The following is a 22,788-nucleotide window of genomic DNA, read 5'->3' on the forward strand; positions in this document are numbered from 1 at the left end:
AGATACTATTATGGGCGAGGCTGATGAAGATGAGTTTGCAGAAGATGGCCCTACTGATGACCTTGCTCAAGTGCTATGGGATGCACACAGAAATTGCGAAACTGAGAAGGAAGCAGCAAAGTTGCAACGCATGATAGATGATCACAAAAAATTGTTGTACCTAGATTGCCAATAGGGCCATAAGAAACTGGGTAACACACTAGAATTTATGCAATGGAAGACCAAAAATGGTGTGTCCGGTAAGGCATTTCAGGGAATGTTGAAAATTGTCAAGAAGATTTTTCCCGAGAATAATGAATTGTTGTCCACAACATATGAAGCTAAACAGATTGTTTGCCCTCTAGGATTGGAGGTTCAGAAGATACATGCATGCCCTAATGACTGTATCCTCTATCGTGGTGCTAAATACGAGAAACTGGATGCTTGTCCCATGTGCGAAGCGCTAGGTATAAGATCAGGCGAGATGATCCTGGTGATGTCGAGGGGCAGCCTCCCAAGAAGAGAGTTCCCGCGAAGGTGATGTGGTATGTTCCTATAATACCACGCTTGAAGCACTTGTTCAGGAACAAGGCGAATGCTAAGTTGATGGGATGGCACAAAGAAGAACGTAAGCAAGATGAGATCCTGAGACACCCCGTTGATGGGGCCCATAGAGATCTATTGATAGAGCATTCCCGGACTTTGAAAGTGATGCAAGAAACATAAGGTTTGGTTTAAGTACTGATGGATTCAATCCATTCGGTGAGTTGAGTAGTGGTCATAGTACTTGGCTTGTGACCCTATCTATGTTCAACCTTCCTCCTTGGCTGTGCATGAAGTGGAAGTTCATTATGATGCCGACGCTTATCCAAGGCCCAAAACAACTCGGCAACGACATTGACGTGCACCTAAGACCATTGGTTGATGAACTTTTACAGCTCTGGAAGGAAGAAGGTGTACGTGTGTGGGGTGAGGATAGAAAAGAGATCTTTAACCTACGAGCATTGTTGTTCGTAACTATTAATGATTGGCCTGCACTAAGTAACCTTTCGGGACAGACAAACAAGGGATATTGGGCCTACACCCATTGTTTAGATGACACGGACTGCATGTATTTGAGGTACCATAAGGAGGTCGTCCATATGGGTCATCGTCGAACACTGGGCCGAAATCCAAACAGAGGTCAGGGAGTGGTTCAAGAAACAGACCGAAGAAAAAAAGCAAGGGAGATGGAGCCACCGTCAGTAGATCGAAGAGAATTAAATTTTTTATCAAGATGCAAGAAGGAGCCAAGAAGAGAATACACTACTATCGAACTACGAATGGGCGTTAGTCAAGGCTGATGAGAGGAGAAAAAAGAAAGGAAAGTCATCTTCCAGTGGTGTTGTCCCCGACCTCGGGCATCTACAGAAAAAAAGACACTAAAAAGATAGCAGCGATGTCCTTAGATCAACAAGCACAAGTATTGAAATTCATGGAAGAAACAGGACTTGATGAATGTTTAGGGCAAGTTGAGCTGCCAGCTGCACCGCCAGTTGAATCGAGATGGACCTTTGAGCTAGGCAAGCCTCTGGTAAGGTCTGAGTTGGTACGGAAGATATCAACAAAGATGTACGAATTCTATCAATGGTACATGAAGTTGTCCGCCGACTCGAGGGAGATGTTCGGCCTTAAGGTACAACCAATAGATTTTTACGGGGGAGGCGAGAAAGTCCTATGGCCAGAATTCAAGGATATATACGAAGTGTACCATCATGATTCCCTGAACGTCTCTCTGATCAGTGCTTGGGTTCTGTAAGTGTCTGTTTATCTACATGTCAATTTTGGCTCATATCATTATTTTTTATGTGTGCGTCACCGTACTAACTTCGTCTTCCATTTTACGTAGGATGCTAATTTAGATGTGTCGACGAGAAGTGTACCTCCATGTTGGCTTCATGGATCCATCCATAGTTAACCAAAAAAAGATACAGGATGCGTCGGACAAAACCTTGGTGGAAGTATACAATTTTTCTAGACAAACAAAAATTCAAGGATTTCATACTATTTCCATACAACTTTAAGTAAGTGTGTGTATACCGTCTATTTTTATTTTCTTTTTTCTTACTGGATTAATGTTAGTTAGCTCTAATATATATGAACATTTACATACGCAGCTACCATTGGATCCTCATTATAATTGAGCCTGGAATAAGCCACGTCACTATCTTCTATTCATTGAGGAAAGATTCGGTGGAGTACCAAGACATACAAGACATGCTAGGATTGTAATAATTCTGGACCTTTATCTCTATACAAAAGTTTGTTTCCTAAATTTTCACCTAACACTATATCATTCATTATTTTAATCCGCAGCGCATGGAGATAATTCATCAGGACACACAAAGGTCCATTCAAAAAAAAACTTACATCGAACACAGACTTCCCAGTACGTATGAAATCTGCACATTTTGTACATTCTATAACATGAATAGTTCATAACTTGTTTTTTTCCCATTGAAGTGCTTAAGACAAGAACCCGGGAATAATCTATGTGGCTACTACGTCTGTGAGCACATGCACAGTTTTGCGGGACCCAAGGGAAAGACGCCGCCGCACAACTATAAAGTATGTAAAATAAAACTATAAATAGTTAATTATTTTCTACCTCCTTATATTTAATTGTTCGTGTAAAATTCGCATGTTTCGAAATTATAGATGTTAAATATTCAACAGGGACTCTTGAAGCAAGAAAAAGTAGCGGCCATATGTGAAGATTCATTGGATTCTTGATGGACGAGGTAGTAAATCCACAAGGAGAATTTTATTACGATGGACGAAAATTAGACGCTCCGAGCAACACCTCGACAGGAAGATCGTAGATAGTTTGATTTGTATAATACGCTAAGATTTGTATAGTATGCTAACAATTGTATATATATACTAAGAATTGTATATATATAGTAATTGTATAAATACTAGTTTTATTCGTTTAAATACTAGTTGATTTCATTATAAAAAAAGTCTCAACTACTAAAGGTTAACTAAAGGTGTACGTACGTGATACATGAAATTACGGGCACGATGCAGGCGCCTGCATTGCGCGCCTGAAATTTCAAGCAGAACTTTAGTTCCAGTTGGAAAACTCAACCGGGACTAAAGGGGTCCCCTTTATTTTCAGTTGGTAAAACCAACCAGGAGTAAAGGCCCCTATCCCGCGCCTGGCGTGGCAGGCTCTAAAACCATGGAGGGCTTTAGTCCTGATTGAATGACCCGGGACTAAAGACCCCCCTATCTCGATTGGTTTATCCCGTATGAATTTTCGAGAGATTTGCTCCCTACCAACCGGAACTAAAAGCCCGTTTTCCACAAGTGTTATTAAGTATAAGGTAGTTTAAATTTCTAATGGTTAAGTGGTTGAATGATTACAATTCATGTCATATGTATATATGTATAGATGTTGTTTTTATTCAATATCCGGGAAAAAAATTGACCGACATATATTTGGGGCTTTCTCTAGAAAAAGAAATTTGGTGCGGCCAGCCGGCCGGGCTGCAAACGGGCACAATGTGATCGTGAAAACTAAGTCTGAGCGTACGCTCGGTTGGGCCGAGTCCAGAGGAGTGCGCGAGAAATCCTATCCATCTCGGAAGATAGCTACCTAAACATATATAACCCAGCACCCAGCACCCAGCAGTAGCCTTGGAGTGTGCTCGTTTCGGCTCAGCCACGCAGCTCTCGTGGTGCATTAGGGGGCGTTTGGTAGACTTGACGAGTGGTGGGCCAGGGTCGGCTGCTACAACTTGACTTGTTTGCTAGCCTGTATGGGGTCACGGGCTAGGCCCAAGCAGATGTAAAAGAGGCTGTCCAGCCTGCATAACATGGAACGTAAAAATTGGTCGTTTGTTCCACGTGGTGCAGGCTCGAAGGGGCCATTGCCATGACCCTCGGTCGTTTTTTCCCCGCGCACCGCACACACTTCATAAGATGTGAGGCAGCGCATGGCCACAGGGATCCACCTATCTAACACTGACGAACCGGTGGTAGGGAGCCTTGTCGTCTACGTCCCCAGGGCTGTGGCGGGGGTGCAGTTGGGCGAGTGACAGGTGAAGGTGCACAGCGAGGCGAGGCGGGGCGAGAGGTGAGGTCCACAGGGGCCGAGGAAGCCACAGCGGTGCGTGGGGTCCGGGAAGGCCACAGGTCAACGCCGTGAAGGCGCGCGGGTTAGGGGAGGCCACGGGGCCAAGGAAGCCGCAGCAGCGCGCGGGGTCTACAGGAGCCATGGAGCTATGCGGGGAGGAGGAGAGGTGCCCATGGCAGCTCGCATCGTTGGAGGAAGAGGGTTCGCAACCGGCGGTGACCATCGGGTTTGGCGGCTGAAGGCGGGGTGGCACGTGTGGGGAGGAGACCGCGGCGCGGAGGCCGCAGTGGGGCGTGGGATGCGTTCGTAGCGGCGCAGTGGCCACGGCGGGGCATGGGATCCGGCCTCGTGGAATGGGGTCATGACGGCGCGGAGGCCGCGACGGCGCGCGGTAGGAAGTTGAGTGTGCAATGGCGCTAGAACGGCGGGGAGTTTGATGGAAGATGAAAGAACAAAGGAGGAAGACGGTTGTAATTTACCACTTTCTTAATGCAAGGTAAGCCTAGCCCGGTCCTGAGGTTTTGGTTGCCTTGGTCGAGACTAAAAATTTGGGCTCTTTGTATGGTTGCAGCATCAGCAACAATATATAAATGAAATGTACTTATAAACACTTAAGTGCATCGAAAAATAGCACCACAAAATCATATACATTTTACCTTAAAGTTTACTTCTACAATTTTTTTAACACATCAGTAATTAAAAACTAGGGCAAAGCTAAAAATAAGTAGCTAATGAACTCAATGGAATATTATAGATAATCAAATGGAACTCACAAATCCAAATAATATTCACCCTAACCAATGTTCAGTCTTACCATGCAGCAGAGAATGGGCAACTTTGATCACTATTAATCAAAGGCTCGAAGTATTAATCATCACACACCAATTGATAACCTACGCTAGCGTTAAGGCATAGGGCGCACAATAGGTGACTCAGCAAGTTCGTCAGCATCAAAGAAAACGGACAGCCCATTCGGCAGCGCTGAAAATCTTCGGCTGGGCTTTTTCCGCCTGGGCTTTTTAGCCCAGCCATTCGGTGCGCTGCTTGAAGCCGTTCGAGCGGCTGATGGCACCGACGTGAAGAGGCTCATTTGTCCTGCTATCTCCTGGCGTCCTTATCGATTCACCTTCCTCTTGCCCGGTCGCTAGCTCTCGCCCCCGATCCGCCGCCATCGCTCCCGCCGCTCGCCCGCGCCTGCGCTCTCGCCCACTCTCCGCCACCGTTGGTCCTAGATCTGGCCCGCTCTCCAACGCTGTCGCTCGCCCGCTCCCACGCTGTCGCCTGGTCTCCGCCACCGGCACTCCCAGATCTCGCCCGCTCTCCGCTGCTGTCGTTGCCGCCGCTCGCCCGCTCTCTGCCGACGGCGCTCCCGCCGCTCGCCTGCTCCCATGCTGTCGCCCGCTCTCCGGCGCCGGCGCTCCTAGATCTCGCCCGCTTCCCACCGCTCGCCCGCTCCCGTGCTCTTGCTCGGTCTCCGCCACCGTCGCTCCCTCCACTCGCCCGCTCCCTCTCGCTCGCCCGCTCTCCGCCGCCGTCGCTCCGAAATCTCCCCCGCTCCCGCCCCCTTGACGGCGCTCCGCCGTCGTCGCTCCTAAATCTCGACCGCTCTCCGCCACCGGCGGTCCCTCGTGCTTCGTCCGCGGCGACCACCTCCCTGCGTCGGGCAAGTAGCAAGAGGGCTATAATCACCGGAGTACGGGAGGACTCTTCCTTGCCGGCGGCGGGCTATTCCGCCCCACCGCAGCGCCGCCGCATCGGGGGTCAACGCCGCCGCTAGGGAGCAAGGTCGCCGGCTAGCATGGCAGCCGGGATCCGAGCTCTCCGCCGCCACGTCCTTCCCCGTGCCCCCCTCCACCCCCCCCCCCCCCCCCGCACCCCCCCTCCGGCCCCCTACAAACTACAGGTGCTGGTCACCCAGGTACGCCTGACGCTGTTGTTCAAGTGCCATTAGCATTACAAATTATGATGAACTGCCCTGTCGAACTGCCTGTGATTATGAAGTTTGTGTTCTAATGCTTGCGTGTTCTATGCATTAGCATTATAAATTTTTAGCTTGCTGTTGCTACTTGGGTGCACATGCTCCATTTTTGTACTTTGATGTTGAACTACTACAAATTTGCTATACATGTATGACCTCATAACTGCGTTATCATGACACACTGACATACATGACATGTTTGATCATACTAGAGACCATGAGCATGTAATCTATGTTTACCTAGTTCTGTCTATGGTCATGATGGTATCACTTGTGTGCATTGCGCTTCCGGCATGTTCTTCAGCTTAAACTCCCAAACTTTTCTACAACTCAGTGAACTAAAGTGATGTGCCTGTTTTTGGTTTTCTCACCTTTCCAGGCGTCTGCTACAAGCCTAGTAGCAGCCCACCCGCGACGAACTCCCTACGGTGCCTACACTGGCATCGTCATCCACTTCGTCGTGCTCTCCCCCACCGGTCTGTCCGTACAATTTCCGCCACAACCGTGTCAAGACATCTGCTAAGGCAAGTAACATATCCATTGATGCTGAGATTGTGTACTTGTATGCCTCCTGGTTATCCGTACTTCGGTGCAATATAATTGCAGCTGTTGTGTACTCAGATGGCTTGCAACCGTGCCAACTGGGATGAGGGCACGACAAAAACTTTGCTGGACTTATGCATTGCTGAGAAGAACCAATTCAATTGGAGCAACAGATGCCTCACTAAGTTGGGATGGAAGCACGTGTACCGCAGCTTCAACCAACAGATTGGGATGAATTTGGGCAACAAGCAGCTGCAGAACAAGCTCAACGCCCTGCGGAGAGCATTCCTAAGCTGGAGGGACTCGCAGATCCAATCTGGTTTAGGGCGTGACAAACAAACTGGTGGTGTTGCAGCTGATCCCAGCTTTTGGGATGATGAAGAAGCGGTACGTCCTATGATAGTCCCATAAGTTATTCCTCATCTTATTTGTAGCAACATATTTTTGGTACTGACATTTACTGTTCGTCATTGCAGGAAACCAGTGCTGGTGCTGCCCAGTCGAGTTCCCAGCCGAGTTCTATTAAGCCACTACCATTCCTTGATGAATTGTATGAGTTGTTATGGCCGTGACCCCCAAGACAGGGGCACCTTGCTGACGGCAGGAGGTATTCGCGAGGCGACACCTAGCGTGGGGACTGAGGTTAATGCGGCGGACTTGTACCAGGACCCCATAGCTGCTAGTAGTGCTCATAACTTGTCCAAATGGCCGTCCCAGGAAATCTCCGTTGACAGTCCTCCGAAAAAGAAAAGTGGCAGCTTGGAGGACTACATCAGACATTTCTGAAACTGTGGCAAACAGGAGCCAGAAACGTGGTGACCGTGAATAGGAGAAAATGGACCGTGCAATGCAGCTTATAGAAGAAGATGGTCTACAGGAGGGGTCTCCGCTTTACTACCAAGCACTTTATTTATGTACTAGGAACTCAACATATCGAAGGGCCTTCACGAAGATGAAAACGAAAGAGGGCTGACTGAATTGGATACAATTCAACTGGGACATGTTGAACAAGTAGAGTGATTGTGGCATGACTTTGTTTTATTCTAGTGATGTGTACTGATGGGTTGAAATAATAATGTTTGCTTATGGGTTGAAACAATAATGTTTGCTTATGTAACGTGTCCTGTTCCATGAACATTGCGTTGTAGTGCAAGTTAAATTTCTTTCAAGTTTAATGTCGCCCATGATCAGTAGTTCATCAGTAATTTTTTTAACTTGTGTCAGAACACTTGTCTTAATAGTGGTTTGGAATTTTGATGTCTGTTGTCTACGTCCTTTGATAGGAAGTTGGTTAGCTCATTGGAGGCCCTCAGCAGGAAACTAGGAGGAGGATTGGTTTTATTCTGGTGGACCTGAAGTAAGGTGGAGAGACAACTTCACTGGCGCTTGACAGGTTTGAAAAAAATGCATCTGTAAAATGTGGTGCAACTAGAAATGTGTAGGGTGTGTTTGCTGATGCCCTTCCGCTTGTGCATGCACAGGTTCATTGAAGTATGAGTAGTGCTGAGGAACCAAATAGTGACACCGGCAGTGAGTGCAGCTCTATCGTGTATGAGCTGGCGAGTGTAGCAGCAGCTGGGGCCGCATATGTGGAGGTGAACAGAAGGCAGCGTCCTGTGGTGAACCCGCCAGTGGAGTTGCCACGCATGACCAGACGGCAATGGGTTGAGCTCAATCTGCGGGAAAGCTTGAGGTGCTTCGACAATTTTCGTATGTATCCCGACGCATTCCTTCAGTTGCATGACATCTTGGTTACCAATCATGGATTGCAATCGTCACAAGGGGTAGAATCTGTTGAGGCTTTAGGTATGTTCGTGTGGGCGTATGCGACACAACAGGCTTGTCGTCAAATTAGAGATAGATTTGACCGGAGTTTAGACACAGTTAGTAGGAAGATGGCGCATGTGGCAAATGTAATGTTTTCATTTGCCCAGACAGTAATCGCTCCAAAGGATCCTGCGTACTCGAAGGTTAATCATAGGCTGAACCAATATGCACCGTTCTTTGATGGGTGTATAGGTGCTCTAGATGGAACACACGTTCCCGTACAAGTTGGGCGTGAGTCCCGTTTGGATTTCATTAACAAAAAAAGGGTGGACAAGCTTTAATGTGTTAGCGATAGTGGACATGGACATGCAATTCACGTACGTAGGAGCGGGGAGGGCAGGATCCTGTCATGACATGTCAGTGTTGCAGGAGTGTATGGAGGCACCAAACTACCCGCATCCACTCCAGGTATGGTACTTGCCTAATTACGCACATGACGCTGCAATTGCAAAAATTGGTGCACTAATGGTGAATATTTTTGATTATTCGTAGGAAGATATTATTTGGTCGACTCGGGGTACGCAGTTCATGAAGGCTATCTGGGGCTGTATCGAAGTACCAGATACCATTTGGAGGAATTTAGCAGAAGAGCGGCGGACACTTTGGAGGAGAAATTCAACTTCCACCATTACAGTCTTCGCAATGTTGTCGAACGAGCATTTGGCGTGCTCAAATCTAGGTGGCATATTCTGCGGCAAGTTCCATTATATTCTCGAGAGCAGCAAACGAAGATCGTTATTGCTTGCTTCGTGCTCCACAATTATTTGCTGGACCTTGCTGATGCAAGTACTGCAGGTTCGAACATGGCGCGAACTCTGGACTATGGGGTGTCCGCATGGGTGGCAGCAAATGCTACTTGATGTAAATGGCTAGTGTACGACACTGGATTGCGGCAGGAATCTCTTTGATGTAAATGTACGCGTATGTTGTGTATGTTTGTGTTGTAATGTGTATGTAAGCAATTGTACTAGTTATTCTGTATGTTCATACCTTCAATTGTGTTGGTTAAGTTTGCGCGACAAAATTTGAATGTTGTAGATCGTTACAAATTTATTAAATTTGAAATGTAGCAACGCATCGGTACGAAAACAGCCGAAAAACCCAAGCAGCAGCTACCAGCGGTGGCCACCTGCTGCTACCGCCGCTTCCAGCTAAAGCCAGCAGCGGCAGCCAGGCAGCTGCTGCTACCGCGCGGAAGCAGCTGAAGCCAGCAGTGGCAGCCAGCTGCAGCGCACTGAACGGCCTGGGAGTTGCCGCTGTTTTAGCACGCTGCGGGTGAGATCAGATTAGAGCATCATGCTGCGAGGAGGAGAGGAGTCGCACATGCTGCGCAGCTCAGGCAGAGGGCCAACGAATCGGGTTGTTGGTTCAGCAGGGGACTCGCGTGGCTTCTGGCCTACGCTGCTCAGCAGTGCTTGTCCTTTGGGCCTACACACAGCCTACTGTACCTAGGAGGGGGCCCTTTGTTTTGGTGGCCCAGGGTGGCCGCACAGCCCGACCCCCCTCAAGGCTGGGCTTGGGTAAGCCCACTTCATTATGCAGCCTATCAAACAAATTCACAATCTAACCAGTACCATTGGCTGCATATTTGATCAACATCTCTGCACTCAATGGACATGACTAGGCTGAGTCGAGCCTAGCTGAATCTCCGCACTCCATGGATATGGCTAGGCTGACTCGAGCCTAGCTGAGACAGTTCAGGCTGTGAAACGTGCCCTTAGAGACACACAGCGAGGACACACAGTCTCCTCATCACGGCCTTCTCCCTCGTTGCTGCACTTCACCGTCGCTGATGGACCTCTTCGTATGCACGGTGCTTGTCACTTGTCGACGCCCTACGCGCGGATAAAACGATGTTCTCCTAGGAAAAAGGAGATTCATGTTGGAGTCCGACAGTCTGACGTGGCAGTAGCCTTCGCAATAACCACGGTGATTTGGTCTCATTTAACACCTGTGTCGCCGTGCCGCGCAACATCCACCGCAAGTCCCGGTTCATACCAGGATATTCAGGGGGTGTTTGGATACTCCGGACTAAACTTTAGTCCTGTCACATCAGATATTTGCACACTAATTAAGAGTATTAAATATAGTCTAATAATAAAATTAATTGCATAAATGAGGGCTAATTCGCAAGATGAATCTATTAAGCCTAATTAGTTCATGATTAGCCCATGTGATGTTAGAGTAAACAGGCTTAACAGATTCGTCTCAAAAATTAGCCCTCATTTATGCAATTTATGCAATTAATTTCATAATTAGTTCACGTTCTAATTGGTATCAAACATCCGATTTGATCCGAACTAAAAGTTAGTCCATCCATCCGATGTGATCCGAACTAAAAGTTAGTCCATCCATCCAAACACCTCGTCAGCCCACTCCTCTCCTCTGAACAGTGTTGTTTTAAGTTTTAAAACGCTCATGTCATGTCACATCTGGCTGATCGGACAAGTGCTTCATTTGTACGGAAGATATTCCGATTCCCCTTCCAATTTCCATTAAGTCGCTCGTCGATCGGGATCTCATCTTCAAGAGCGCGGAGCGTCGGCAGGCAGGTCATCGCTGTAGCGCGGGAGTGATCCGTCGGTTGGTCAGTCACCGGTGATTGAGCACCCAGCACTGTATCATTATACCTTGCACAATCATGTAGTATGCTTTATTCTTGTAATCAAACCAAAATGCTACCATCAATGGGCCCGCAAACAAAAATGTATTGTCAATATATCATTACTATCAATCCTCCGTGACAAGATTAACTACAACTTTATAAACTTGAAGCTCACATACTTCTACACGCTCTTCAAGCTTCCTCCCACGGTGGTGTTCATCGTAGAACATCTCAAGGAGTGGATACCACAGATGTTGCGCCATCATTCTAAATCAAATATCAAAATAAATTTTAGAAACAAAACTTCGACCATATGGCATAATTCATAACTTCTACATTTCCATTAAGCAATAATCATTTCTAATCAATTCTAATATGCTACATGTTTATCAACAACCAAACTTTTCCATTACTAACTTCAACATCAATCAACCATTTTTGAATTATAAATACATCCCTAAAGCTACATTTCATTTATTCAAGCTCTCCAATATAACTTCAACATCTACACCATCAAAATCTGTCTAAATCCGAACATACAATACAAGCGTTACAATCGATCAATGCAACGATACAACGTACCTAACAATGGCCGATTCATGGCCGATTCGTACTTCAAACCACCATTCCAACCCAAAACCTAATCTAACCCTAGCCACTTCAAATCCTACAAAAATCAGTAAATCTAGAAAACCACTTGGTTACAGTGGAGGAGGTACCTTCAAGGAGCAATTTCCCCCCGGTTTCCCCTCGAATCCGGTGGGGGATGGGGAGGATCTAGAGGGGGAGTGGGAGGGGCGGCGCCATGGGAGGGAGAGAGGGAGCTCGGGTCTGGCGGAGGTGAAGGGAAGAAGTGGGGAGGGAGAAAGAAAAGGGCCAGCGGGCCTAGCCGTTATGTGCTAAGTCGCGCCATGTCGCTTAGCGAAGTCGCGCCAGAGCATGTGGCGCGACTCAGCCATGACAGCTCAGCTAGTAGCACAGCCACCCCACGCGCCATGCCAATGTGGACGGCCGATCGCGCCACATGCTTTGACGCGACTTAATTATTAGTCGTGTTAGGTATTGTCACGCGAAGAAAATGGTTACTTGTTGGAATTTTAGTTTAGTCTAGGCTGTTTTTAAAATTTTAGATTAAAAAAAATTAAAATAAAAAATTCCACTGGTGACCCCATCCGGATGCTGACCGCTTTAACGCACGCACGCTGCGGCTGTGCGACCCCCATCTGCCAACAACTTTGCTTGACCACCCCACTGTCACTCGAGGACCCGTGTAAAGGCACTCCCGAATAGTCACTCGTTTGTATATAGCGTACGTTCTTTTTTCTCTTCATTTTATTTTCCGTGAGCACGAAACAGCGACGTCGTCTCCGACGTGCCGCCTGTTCGGCGCCCGCCTATTAAACCGCGCCTGGCCAAAGGTCGGTGGTAGAGTCCATTTGGGCGGTGGGGAGTGGAACAGCTAGCCCCGACCCTATCTTCGGCAGGCACTGACAGCTCCGCTCGCCGAAAGCTAGAGCTAACTAGCCTAGCCATGGCGGCCACGTCACCGCTCCCGCGGTGGGCGCCGACGCCGAGCCCGTCGCGGCCGCTCTGGCGCTGGGGCGGCGGCACGCCCGACGCTGCCGGCCACGGAGGCGGCGAAGTAGGCGCCGGCGGGTGGTCGCTCGGGAGCGTCTTCGCGTGGGCCACGGGTGGCGCCCGGCGGCACCGTGGTGGCGGCACGGTGTCGAACGGAGCAGCAGCCCGAGCGCCACCCGGCGGCGACGGCGGCGTCTGCGTTCCCGGAACGGGGTGCGAGCTCGTGCCGCCGCCGGCGTCGCCGACGACCGTGGCAGCGGACGCGGCGGTGTTCCTGACGTGGGAGGAGGTGCGCGTGACGGTGGCGGGCGGCGCCCGCGGTGCGCCGGCGGTGGACATCCTGGACGGGGTGAGCGGCCATGCGCGGCCCGGGGAGGTGCTGGCCATCATGGGCCCGTCTGGGTGCGGCAAGACCACGCTCCTCGACACCCTCGCAGGTCTGTTAATTCTCTTCGTCTCTCTGCCTAGCTCATCTGTGCCGCTCGAGCTCGATCTCGACGTCCTCTCGTCGTCCATGCAATTAGCCCATGCGTTAATAATCGTGCTGGTACAAAAAATACAAGCAACTATTACTAGTAGTCAACTACGATGAGAGCGAATTAACGCTGACGACTGTTCTCAGGACGAATAGTTGCATGATGAGGTCCATCAGCTGGAGTGGTCTGTACTCTGTAGATCCATCGAGAGGGGCCAACCCCCAGCATATGAAACTGTTGCGACGCACAATTCCAGTGTACTACTGCCTCCGTTCCAAAATTACAAAGTCATTGGAACTTCATCTAAAATTACAGTCACTCCAACTTTTGTTGAGAGTCAAAGTATCTCAAGTTTGATCAAATTTATATAATAAAATTTATATAAAAAATACTAATATTCATGATTCTAAATAATTATCTTTAGTTTCTTTATTAAATATATTTTCATAGTATATCTATTCGGTACCATAAATCTCTATCATTCTTTCTATAATTTTGGTCAAATTTGACTCAAGAAAGAACGGAGGGAGTATATGTCAACGAAACACATGCTGAGGCATGTTTATTAGAAAACAAAATGCATGCTCCGACATTAATAAAAGATATTATAGTTATGTATATCCACGCCAAAAGAAAGGGGAAAAACTCGGTACAGTTCTCTGTGGGGCTGTAGGGGCCGGCCAATAACTGTGCGTACGAACCGGAGTTGCCATCAATCCAACAAGCATCTCACGAGCCTTGTACTTTGTGATGACAGCGCGTGTGCCACTGTGCCTCCATTCCGATCCGTTGGCCTTGGAGAGTCTTCACCAATCCAATCCTCATTTTAGGATACCCATATGGCCATGTGCTACGCGTGTAAATTCTGTATACTTGACATCACTACAGTCATTTTGTCCGTGTTTTGCGTCTAGCCTCATATGATTTCAGAAGGCTTAGATGTTGGATCCTGGGAACATTATTACGTAGGAGTACGATATAGCATACTATCTCGTTCATACAAAAAAAGGTTATTTGTTTTGAGCAAAAATTTGGAGATGATCACTAACCAAGCCACATGTTCGACGACATGAGGTAATTAAATCTAGTTGTTTTCTTTCCTCCCATGCATCTGATAGACTTATGGAACGAACTAAAAATTCATCCAATAATTTACTTAGGTTCTTATTTGGACATATATCATGCTTAATATTCCCATTAATTCATGGCAAAGTACACATGCATGATGCATAGATTCTAAAATTGTTTTTGCCACAAAACGCTGGCAGAGATCTGGTGGCTAGAATACCACTCCATGCCAATGGATCTAAATACACCGCCAGAAATAGAATACCCAAAAAACAACAAGATAATGTTTTACAGGTTGCTAATTAAATTTCAGAAATTGCATCAAAATTAAGCTCTTCAAATCATTGGGGGATGTGCTTCCATGACTCCCTGCCGCCCAAATAAATGGTTCGACACCAACCCCCCGCATTGACACCATTAACACCGGTCGATCTCCACCACGCCAATCAGAGACCACGTGATGAGCGCGCGCAGCAGGAATCTTCTGCGCCCATCCATCATTCGGATTTCATTTTCCTTCGTGCTACTGCAACCCGCCGCTGGGGAAAGTCCCTTCTCCTAACCTCCTTTTGATACCGATTGTCCAACCGATATTATTACTTCGGTACTAAAGGGATCCCTTTAGTATCAGATCAAATAACCGGCACTAAAAGGATATTAAAAAATTAAAAAAAATCACCCCACCCAAGCTCGAGCCCCACCGGCCCGAGCCTGAGCCCTTCCGCCACCATCCGCCACGGCCTCCCACCGCCGCATCCCGCCGGCCGCCCGGCCCCACCGCCGCCACCACCTGTGCAAAAAAAAAGAAAATACCTATGTCCCGCCGTCGCACCCCTGCGCCTCACCACCTCCAGCACGTTGTTGCACCCCCACGCGTCGTCGAGCACCTCCCCACGCCCCGCACCTCACCCTGCCACCCAAGTACTGCCTTGCACCTCGCCCGCTGCCGCTCCTCACTGCCAGTGAGAGGCGAGCAAAGGGGAAATGGGAGGGGTAGCGGCAGCGGGAGAGGGGGGGGGCGGGAGAGGGAGGGGGAGGGGGCAGCGGCAGCTGCGGGAGAGGGAGTGGGAGGTGGAGGGGGTGACGGCAGGAGGACAGGGGAGAGAGAGAGGTACGAGAGAGGGAGGTGGCGGACAGAGGCGGATAAGGTTGGGAGCGGGGCGCGGAGGAGATAAGGAGGCGGGGGAGAGAGAGGAAGAGGGGGGGCGGATAGAGGATAAAGTTGGAGCTCCTTTAGTACCGGTTGGGAGCTCCAGCCGATACTAAAGGTTACCCATTAGTACCGGTTGGGAGCCTCCACCCGGTACTAATGTGTGACCTTTAGTATCAGGTAGAGCTCCCAACAGTATTAAAGGGGTCATGGGGGCCATCAACTAGCCATCAGATCCGGTACTAACGCTCACATCAGGAACCATGCTCAGTTAGTTTTCCGGTAGCAGCCAGGTCCCCGTCCCGTCACGTTGCTGGAGTCGAGAGATGCCATTTGGCTCCCTTGCATTAAAAACCGTGGGCGCGCCGTTGTGCCATGCCATGGTACTGTGCGAGAGTTGGCGTTGCACCACCGAGGAAGATACACGTCGCGCTCCGCTTTGCGGTGGCACGCGTACATCAGCACATGAGAATGACAATGCCGTGTTGGTAGCGGTTGTGCGTGTCAATCAGCGAGATGTGTGACGTGATGAAAGCCTGCGCGTGTACGTGTTTGCGGTTGCTAAAATATCCTTGTAGTGCAAAGTTGTTATCACAATGCAGTTGTAATAGAATAATAGTATTATATTATGCTCGACAGATGCAACAGTTTCAATATTTTCGTATTGCCATCTCTTTTTACCTTGGATACCAAAATATCACACTAGTTTCAACATGAAATTAAATAGGGATCGGAGCACGGGCCCAACACATGAAATGCTGGTTGTCTCGATGGGAGTTAATTCTATATCACATCAACAATTTTGCTAACTTAGCAAGATCTATATGAGGAGTGAGAGGATGTAGTTTTATAAAATGAGTGAGGAGTTTCATCCCAATGAGACTCTACGAGCATAGTTACCAAGTTTGCAGTCTTCGCAACAATACAATGAAACTGTATATTGAGACTGGTTTAAAAGAAAACAAGATTGCACCATGTAATTTATTATATGGTGTACACAACAGATGCGAACATCAGTTTTTTTATATGGAAGTTTTATTAAATTTCAATGGCATTACATCAAGTTGATACAAAGTCTTGAAATACAATTCAAGACATCCACATAGCGGGATGCACAAAGCCTAGAAAAAAGAAAAACATATCCCAAATACTAACAACAATTAATCTGTAAACTAGACCGTCACTCATGCGCCTGGGGTAAAAATCATACTCTCTCTTCATTCAAAATGTACAAAGGGTAGTGTTTTACTTTGAGGAAGTCAAACTTTGTATATTTCGATTAACACTTAGCAGAAACTGAGATTTGCGTCATGTTCCTCATGAATGGCAAGCTCAACTGTTCAAAAAATGGCTAAATGGAAAACAAATATACTGCCATGTTGATCCTGTCTACAGGCTCTAGCTGTCATGTATGCCAAGACCAGGTGTGAAAACAGAGGACACTTTGCTGCATTAACTTCTTCCATGGCTGTGGCAGTGTAGCTTCGGCCAGCCTTGTTGGCTAATGGTCCTTCTCCATGGATGCCAAATTAGTAAAGTTTTTGTAGAACATAGAGATAGCTCAACATTTTTATCTTGTATATTGGTGTATCTTTGAAGAGGGAAATGAAAAAAAACATTTTGAGAGCGTAACTTATGCATTATCACAACACATGGAAGTCTCTATTTCAAGCTGCAAATTAAATCACTCTTCAGTCTTCATATGCACACTACCTAATAGAAGTTTTGATTTTGAAAAATTAAATCCTTTCAACACTGGTTGGATCTGAGAGTTGAAGCCCACATTTTTTTTTCCATACCATAGCAATGGGCCTTGGAGATGTTCTTTTTGGAAGTTCTTTTCTCAAGCCTTTTCTCTGTCATAGGTTCATATTTAGCATCCCACACCTAATTATAAATTTTGTAATCAAAGCAATGTTAACCTGATGAGCTCTAAGATTCATTCCAAAACTACTCGAAAAGATTGTATTTATATTGGACATAAGAAACACATGAAGTACAGTATACACCGCTGAAAAGGCGTGGATAATTTGGCATGTTTCTTTGTTGGGGTGGTTGGGACAGATGCAGTTTAAAATGGAATGTCAAGAGGGAGTGGAACAAATTAGGGACACTGTCAGAATAAAATTTTAATACAGTTTTATAAATTTGAATTACTATATCTTCTTTTTCATCATTGGCTAGCTCTTCAGCACAAAACATGATTTTCCCCCTTCTACTGTATGTAAACACTGACATTACCATTTCCCTGCAGGAAGATTAGGACCAGGCATGAACAAAACAGGGCTGATTTTAATCAATGGTCGGCAGGAGAAGCTTGCCTATGGAACCTCAGTAAGACAAACAATCATCTATTTCGAAACACTTGCTACATTTTTTATCATAAATTGGCCACTTTTTATGGTCTAAGAGAAATAGTAAACATGTATGAATTAAACAGCATTCTAGACTTCTTTTTTGCAAACTACAGTGATTCTAAACGCAAGTTTACCTTTGAGTGCTAATGCAATGCAACTCCCTGGTCTGAAGGCATACGTGACCCAAGACAACGTGCTCATGTCGACGCTGTCGGTGCGTGAGGCCGTGTACTACTCGGCGCAGCTGCAGCTGCCGGACACGATGCCGCCGCCGGAGAAGCGGGCGCACGCGGACCGGGTGATCCGGGAGATGGGCCTCGGCGACGCCATGGACACGCGCATCGGCGGCCGGATCACCAAGGGCATCAGCGGCGGGCAGCGGAAGCGGGTGAGCATCTGCATCGAGATGCTCACGCGGCCGCGGCTGCTCTTCCTCGACGAGCCCACCAGCGGGCTCGACAGCGCCGCCTCCTACCACGTCATGAGCCACATCGCCCGGATCGCCGTCCGAGAGGGGATGACGGTCGTCTCCGCCGTGCACCAGCCCAGCGGCGACGTCTTCGAGCTCTTCCATGGGCTCTGCTTGCTCGCCGCCGGGAAGACGGTGTTCTTTGGGACAACCTCCGATGCCACCGAGGTGATCCTTCATCTTCTCTTCAGGCAATTTCTTGCCTCCTTTGATGATCTAACATGTTTTTTTTTCCTGAATTGATTTATGGCTTATTAGTGTTGCAGATATGCAACACAACCGAGTTCCTTTTTCCAAAATAATGGCCAAAAACTTTTGTTAGAACAGAGCAGCATATTCCACGCTAGCGGCCAATAGACACATACCACAGTATCTCACTTTAGCCATGCTAGATGATTTTAAATTGCTCTTTACTCATAATAAATTTATATGACTAGATAAAAGGTACACATATGTGTTAAACCAGCACAACAGTGATTTTCAAATTTGCTATTTATGAGGAAAGTGATTTTCGGGATCCTGATGAAGCATACTCCAAAAGTTTAATAGGAATGTATGTTCTCATATATCAAGTATAACTGCAACTCCTGCATTATTTAATTTCTTCACCTAATATTTAATTTTTATTGAGAATAACCGTAGGACTTCAAAGTTTGTATGCTTTTAAGAATATAGCTGCGACAAAATATCTCATATATGTAAATTATACATAATATTTTCACCATCAATACATGTTACACCACCCGGCCACGGTGAGTTGCTTGATGGGTGGTTGGCTGGTTGCTCTGGAAGCTTAAGAATTGACTTGCAAATAGTAAGCAACTGACTTGTATTTATTCCTTGCAGTTCTTTACTCTGAGCGGCTTTCCATGTCCACATCTGAGGAGCCCATCCGACCATTTTCTGAGAACAATCAATAAAGACTTTGATGAGGTATACATTCCAATAAATTCGAACATATTCAGTGTCATTCATCTAATATCATCTCATATATAGGAAAATGTGGAGAGTTCTAAAGCAAACAGGAAAACAGCAGCTGAAGCAATAGACATTCTGACGACTGCATACAAATCCTCCAGTTATGCAGAAAAAACAACGTACCAAATAGTTGAGATGAAAAACATGGTAAGCTGAATTCCTGTAAGGTCATTTAATCCTGTATCAATAAAAAAATATGAAGAGCAACAAGAAATGTAATTTACCGACCTTGCTTATTTTTGTAATATATGTGCCACACTATAGGATGGAGCTTCATTTAAGAGAAGAGAACAAGCAGGCTTCTGTACAAAGCTCCTTGTGCTCACAAGGAGATCATTCTTGAATATGCATAGGGACATAGGTTACTACTGGATGCGTTTGGCCGTCTATATGGGCATTGGCGTATGTCTTGGCACTATCTTCTACCAAGTCGGCTATAGTTACAGTTCTATCCAGGTAAAGTGACTATATGATTAATGTAGGGGCAGATAGAACAAATATCTTATATGTGTAACACTCATAATGTCTCCGATTTTGCAGAGTCGATGTGAAGTAATAATGTATACCACTGCACTTTTAACTTTCATGGCCATTGGAGGATTCCCTTCTTTTGTAGAGGATGTAAAGGTTGATTCTTCACCAATTCAGAGTGGTTTCCACGCTGGAGATAGTTTTATTCAAAATTACCGTGAAATAACTTTATGACATTCAGAATATAACCAACACAGAATTAGTTGAAAGTTATCTTTACTCAGGATTAGAAGAAATTCTAGCAAGTTCAGGAACCGTGTATAAACTAGTAGTCCTATTTTCCAATACGAAATGCTACATTCTCCCGTGTTATAAGCACATAGGTGTTACTCTTATCACCTTAATTCTGAGCTCACTCTTACCACAATTGACACGCTTGTTTCAGATATTCAGAAAGGAGAGGCTGAGTGGGCACTACGGCGTGTCAGAATTTGTGATCTCAAACACCCTTTCAGCCACTCCATACCTGTCTGTCATTGCTGTATTACCCGGCGCAATGCTATACTACCTCACTGGACTAACAAAAGGCGTGGATCACTTCACCTATTTCGTCATCGTCCTTTGCATATGTTGCCTGCTGGTTGAGAGCATGATGATGATTATCGCCGCGATTGTTCCGGACTTCCTGATGGGAATCATCATTGGAGCTGGGGTGCAGGGGGTGATGATGCTCAATGGCGGCTTCTTCCGCCTTCCCAGTGAGCTCCCGAAGCCAGTATGGAAGTACCCCTGCTACTACATCTCCTTCCACAAGTACGCGGTGCAAGGATTCTACAAGAACGAGTTCATGGGACTGTCATTCCCAAGTGATCAGCTGGTTGAGTCTAATGTCACCATCAGTGGTATTCAGGTCCTGAAGAGCAAGTTGCAGGTGGAGATGGGGTACTCGAAATGGGTAAACCTTGCCATCCTATGTGGAATGATGGTGCTATACAGGCTTATCTTCTTCGTTATCGTCAAGATTGCCGAGGAAATCAGACCAAAATTGGGAGGCAAACGAGGATCTGTTAGATAGTTGCCGTCTGTGTATGTTTCTTTTTTTTTCCATGGTCCAGTCAGTTTTCTGGTCAAATTGTATTAACTGCAAACAGTAATTTGGTTATACCACCATGCCATCTTAAGATGAAACCGTGCATGGTATATCTTTATTTTGGGGATAATCAGTAAATTAAACCACAGCAAAAAGAAATGTGTATACGATTAAAAATATGGCATTGCATACTAGTAGTTGGCAAATAACAATATGCTTTGTTGTTGTGTTTGGCTAAATACTCTGTTTGGTCAAAAACTCCTCCCTTTAATTGAGTCAAACCCCATCCCTTTAATTTCGTTGTTTCCTTTTCCATCGGCAGAAAACACAGTACAAAACCCCTCCTGCCCTCGGACTCCCAGCAGAACGCTCACTTCTTCGCCGACGGAGACGCCCAAACCCTCCACCGGCGACATCCTGGTTCCGTCCATCAGGGGTCGGCCATTGCCATCCATCCTCCGGTGTTAATCGGCGTCGCGGCCGCCATTTTTCTGAACTGTCCGCCTGTTCCCCGTCGTCCACGCTCAGCGGAGACAAGGTTTCTGAGCCCTGAGCAGCTGCAAAAATCCGCGTTACTTAATAATTCAATGTCGATATGATTCCTATTGGATTAGCAGCAGATTCCCCATGGATTAGATTTATTCCTTCACTGTACATCCAGTTTTTTGAAGTGCTTTTCTGTTGGTCTAAGTAGTAAGTACCCGCAAAGAATTGCTTGTTGCAGTTGTATCCACATCATATAATTTTGAATTTTACGAAAAGGTTGCGTAGCTTTATTTGGTTCTTTTGATTCACGTACTGATAATTCTTATATCCACACCGATTGACAGAATTCATTGAAACAGAAATATTAGACTGTTCCTTGACGACAAAATTCTTTCCACCAAATTGATGCCGTACTTTGTTGCCTGCATGAACCATGTTGAATCAGTCCATATGGCTGGTGAGGGTGAGTACAGGGTCTTCCTAACAAGAGCTTGGGTGAATCCACATGAATGACGCCTCCGGTAATCCACAACTTGATTGAATTTTTTTTTGTATGTTATAAATTGTTCAATTTTCTATCTAGGATTATGACAATGTAGAGGACCCAAAGGACAACTCATAGTGTTAATCTGCCCTGGTATTTTACATCATGATATTGATGTCGTCAACCCAACTAAAGTGAAACTAGTAATTTCTCATGACCACCCACTTGCATCTTTTTTGTGTCATGTCAACTCCATTTGCTGGTTATGGAAGACTATACCACTTCATTTTATATATTGCAACAACTTTATACATGATTGAATAGAAGTACTCGATTCTACTCCTACATACTACAAACTTTACCATAATGTTTTGGGTGACCAAACTATTCCAAGATTGGATCTTCTATTCCAGTTGGCCAAGGATTGTAGACTCTAGCAGTTTCCTTGATTAGAATAAGGGAGCTTACAATCTGTGGCCAACTGGAATAGCGATTCAGCCTTGGACTAATTCGGACAACTAAAACATTATGTTAAAGTCTGTGGTCTGCAGGTCTAGAAATAAGTACATCCATTCGATCATGTATAAAGTTAATGCGGGTATAAGCTGAAGTGGTAGTCCTCCATAATTGACAAAAGGAATTGGCATGACAAAAAGAAAAAGATGTTAGAGGGCAAACATAAGCTCATTTCAAGAGGTGGTCGTGAGATCTTATATTGACATATTCCTCGATGGATAATTGAAAGATATAGAGCATACATATTTTTTTGGTTAAGTTGTGGTGTCATTCATGTCATCATGTGGTCTCGTCCCAACCTCTCTCTTTTTTTTTAAGAAAATCTGGTCCCAACCTCTTGAGATAGGAAGACCTTGTACAACCCACCATCATCAGCCATGCGAACTGATTCATCATGCAAGCAAGTAGGACTGAATTTGGTGGAAAACATTGTCATAAACGAATGGATCTAATATATTTTGTCCATTGTATTCTCTCAATCAGATATGCATGTGGATGAAAACGTTAGTGGTTTCGGGGAATGCTAATGGGCGCGCGCGTCAGGAAGCGTCCCAGCTATCGATTTCCGATAAACTACTCTGTTTTCTGAACTTTCTATTTTCAGAAAGTTGGA

The 22,788-nt window shown here is 46.2% G+C and overlaps 2 protein-coding genes across 2 annotated transcripts; both read left to right on the forward strand.

Moving 5' to 3' along the window:
• Nucleotides 1–6,698: 6,698 nt before the first annotated feature.
• LOC117849217 (uncharacterized) lies at nucleotides 6,699–7,192 on the forward strand. Its single transcript, XM_034730786.1, has 2 exons — nucleotides 6,699–7,007; nucleotides 7,097–7,192. Exons 1-2 carry the CDS (start codon nucleotides 6,699–6,701, stop codon nucleotides 7,190–7,192), a joined length of 405 nt encoding a protein of 134 aa, XP_034586677.1.
• A 5,275-nt stretch (nucleotides 7,193–12,467) lies between these two features.
• LOC117850139 (ABC transporter G family member 1) lies at nucleotides 12,468–20,807 on the forward strand. Its single transcript, XM_034731943.2, has 8 exons — nucleotides 12,468–13,067; nucleotides 17,579–17,658; nucleotides 17,854–18,318; nucleotides 18,997–19,083; nucleotides 19,147–19,275; nucleotides 19,393–19,584; nucleotides 19,669–19,755; nucleotides 20,045–20,807. Exons 1-8 carry the CDS (start codon nucleotides 12,584–12,586, stop codon nucleotides 20,672–20,674), a joined length of 2,154 nt encoding a protein of 717 aa, XP_034587834.1. The 5' UTR covers nucleotides 12,468–12,583; the 3' UTR covers nucleotides 20,675–20,807.
• The last annotated feature ends 1,981 nt before the right edge of the window (nucleotides 20,808–22,788 follow it).

Source organism: Setaria viridis, chromosome 3 (assembly GCF_005286985.2).
Source record: "Setaria viridis chromosome 3, Setaria_viridis_v4.0, whole genome shotgun sequence".
Lineage (NCBI taxonomy): Eukaryota > Viridiplantae > Streptophyta > Magnoliopsida > Poales > Poaceae > Setaria > Setaria viridis.

Bases quoted from the DNA above. Each gene is read 5' to 3' on its own strand.
- LOC117849217 (XM_034730786.1), top strand. From the start codon at position 6,699: ATGGCTTGCAACCGTGCCAACTGGGATGAGGGCACGACAAAAACTTTG. The intron at 7,008-7,096 runs GTACGTCCTATG...TCGTCATTGCAG, and splicing joins TTTGGGATGATGAAGAAGCG to GAAACCAGTGCTGGTGCTGC.
- LOC117850139 (XM_034731943.2), top strand. From the start codon at position 12,584: ATGGCGGCCACGTCACCGCTCCCGCGGTGGGCGCCGACGCCGAGCCCG. The intron at 13,068-17,578 runs GTCTGTTAATTC...ATTTCCCTGCAG, and splicing joins GCTCCTCGACACCCTCGCAG to GAAGATTAGGACCAGGCATG. The intron at 19,084-19,146 runs GTATACATTCCA...TCTCATATATAG, and splicing joins TCAATAAAGACTTTGATGAG to GAAAATGTGGAGAGTTCTAA.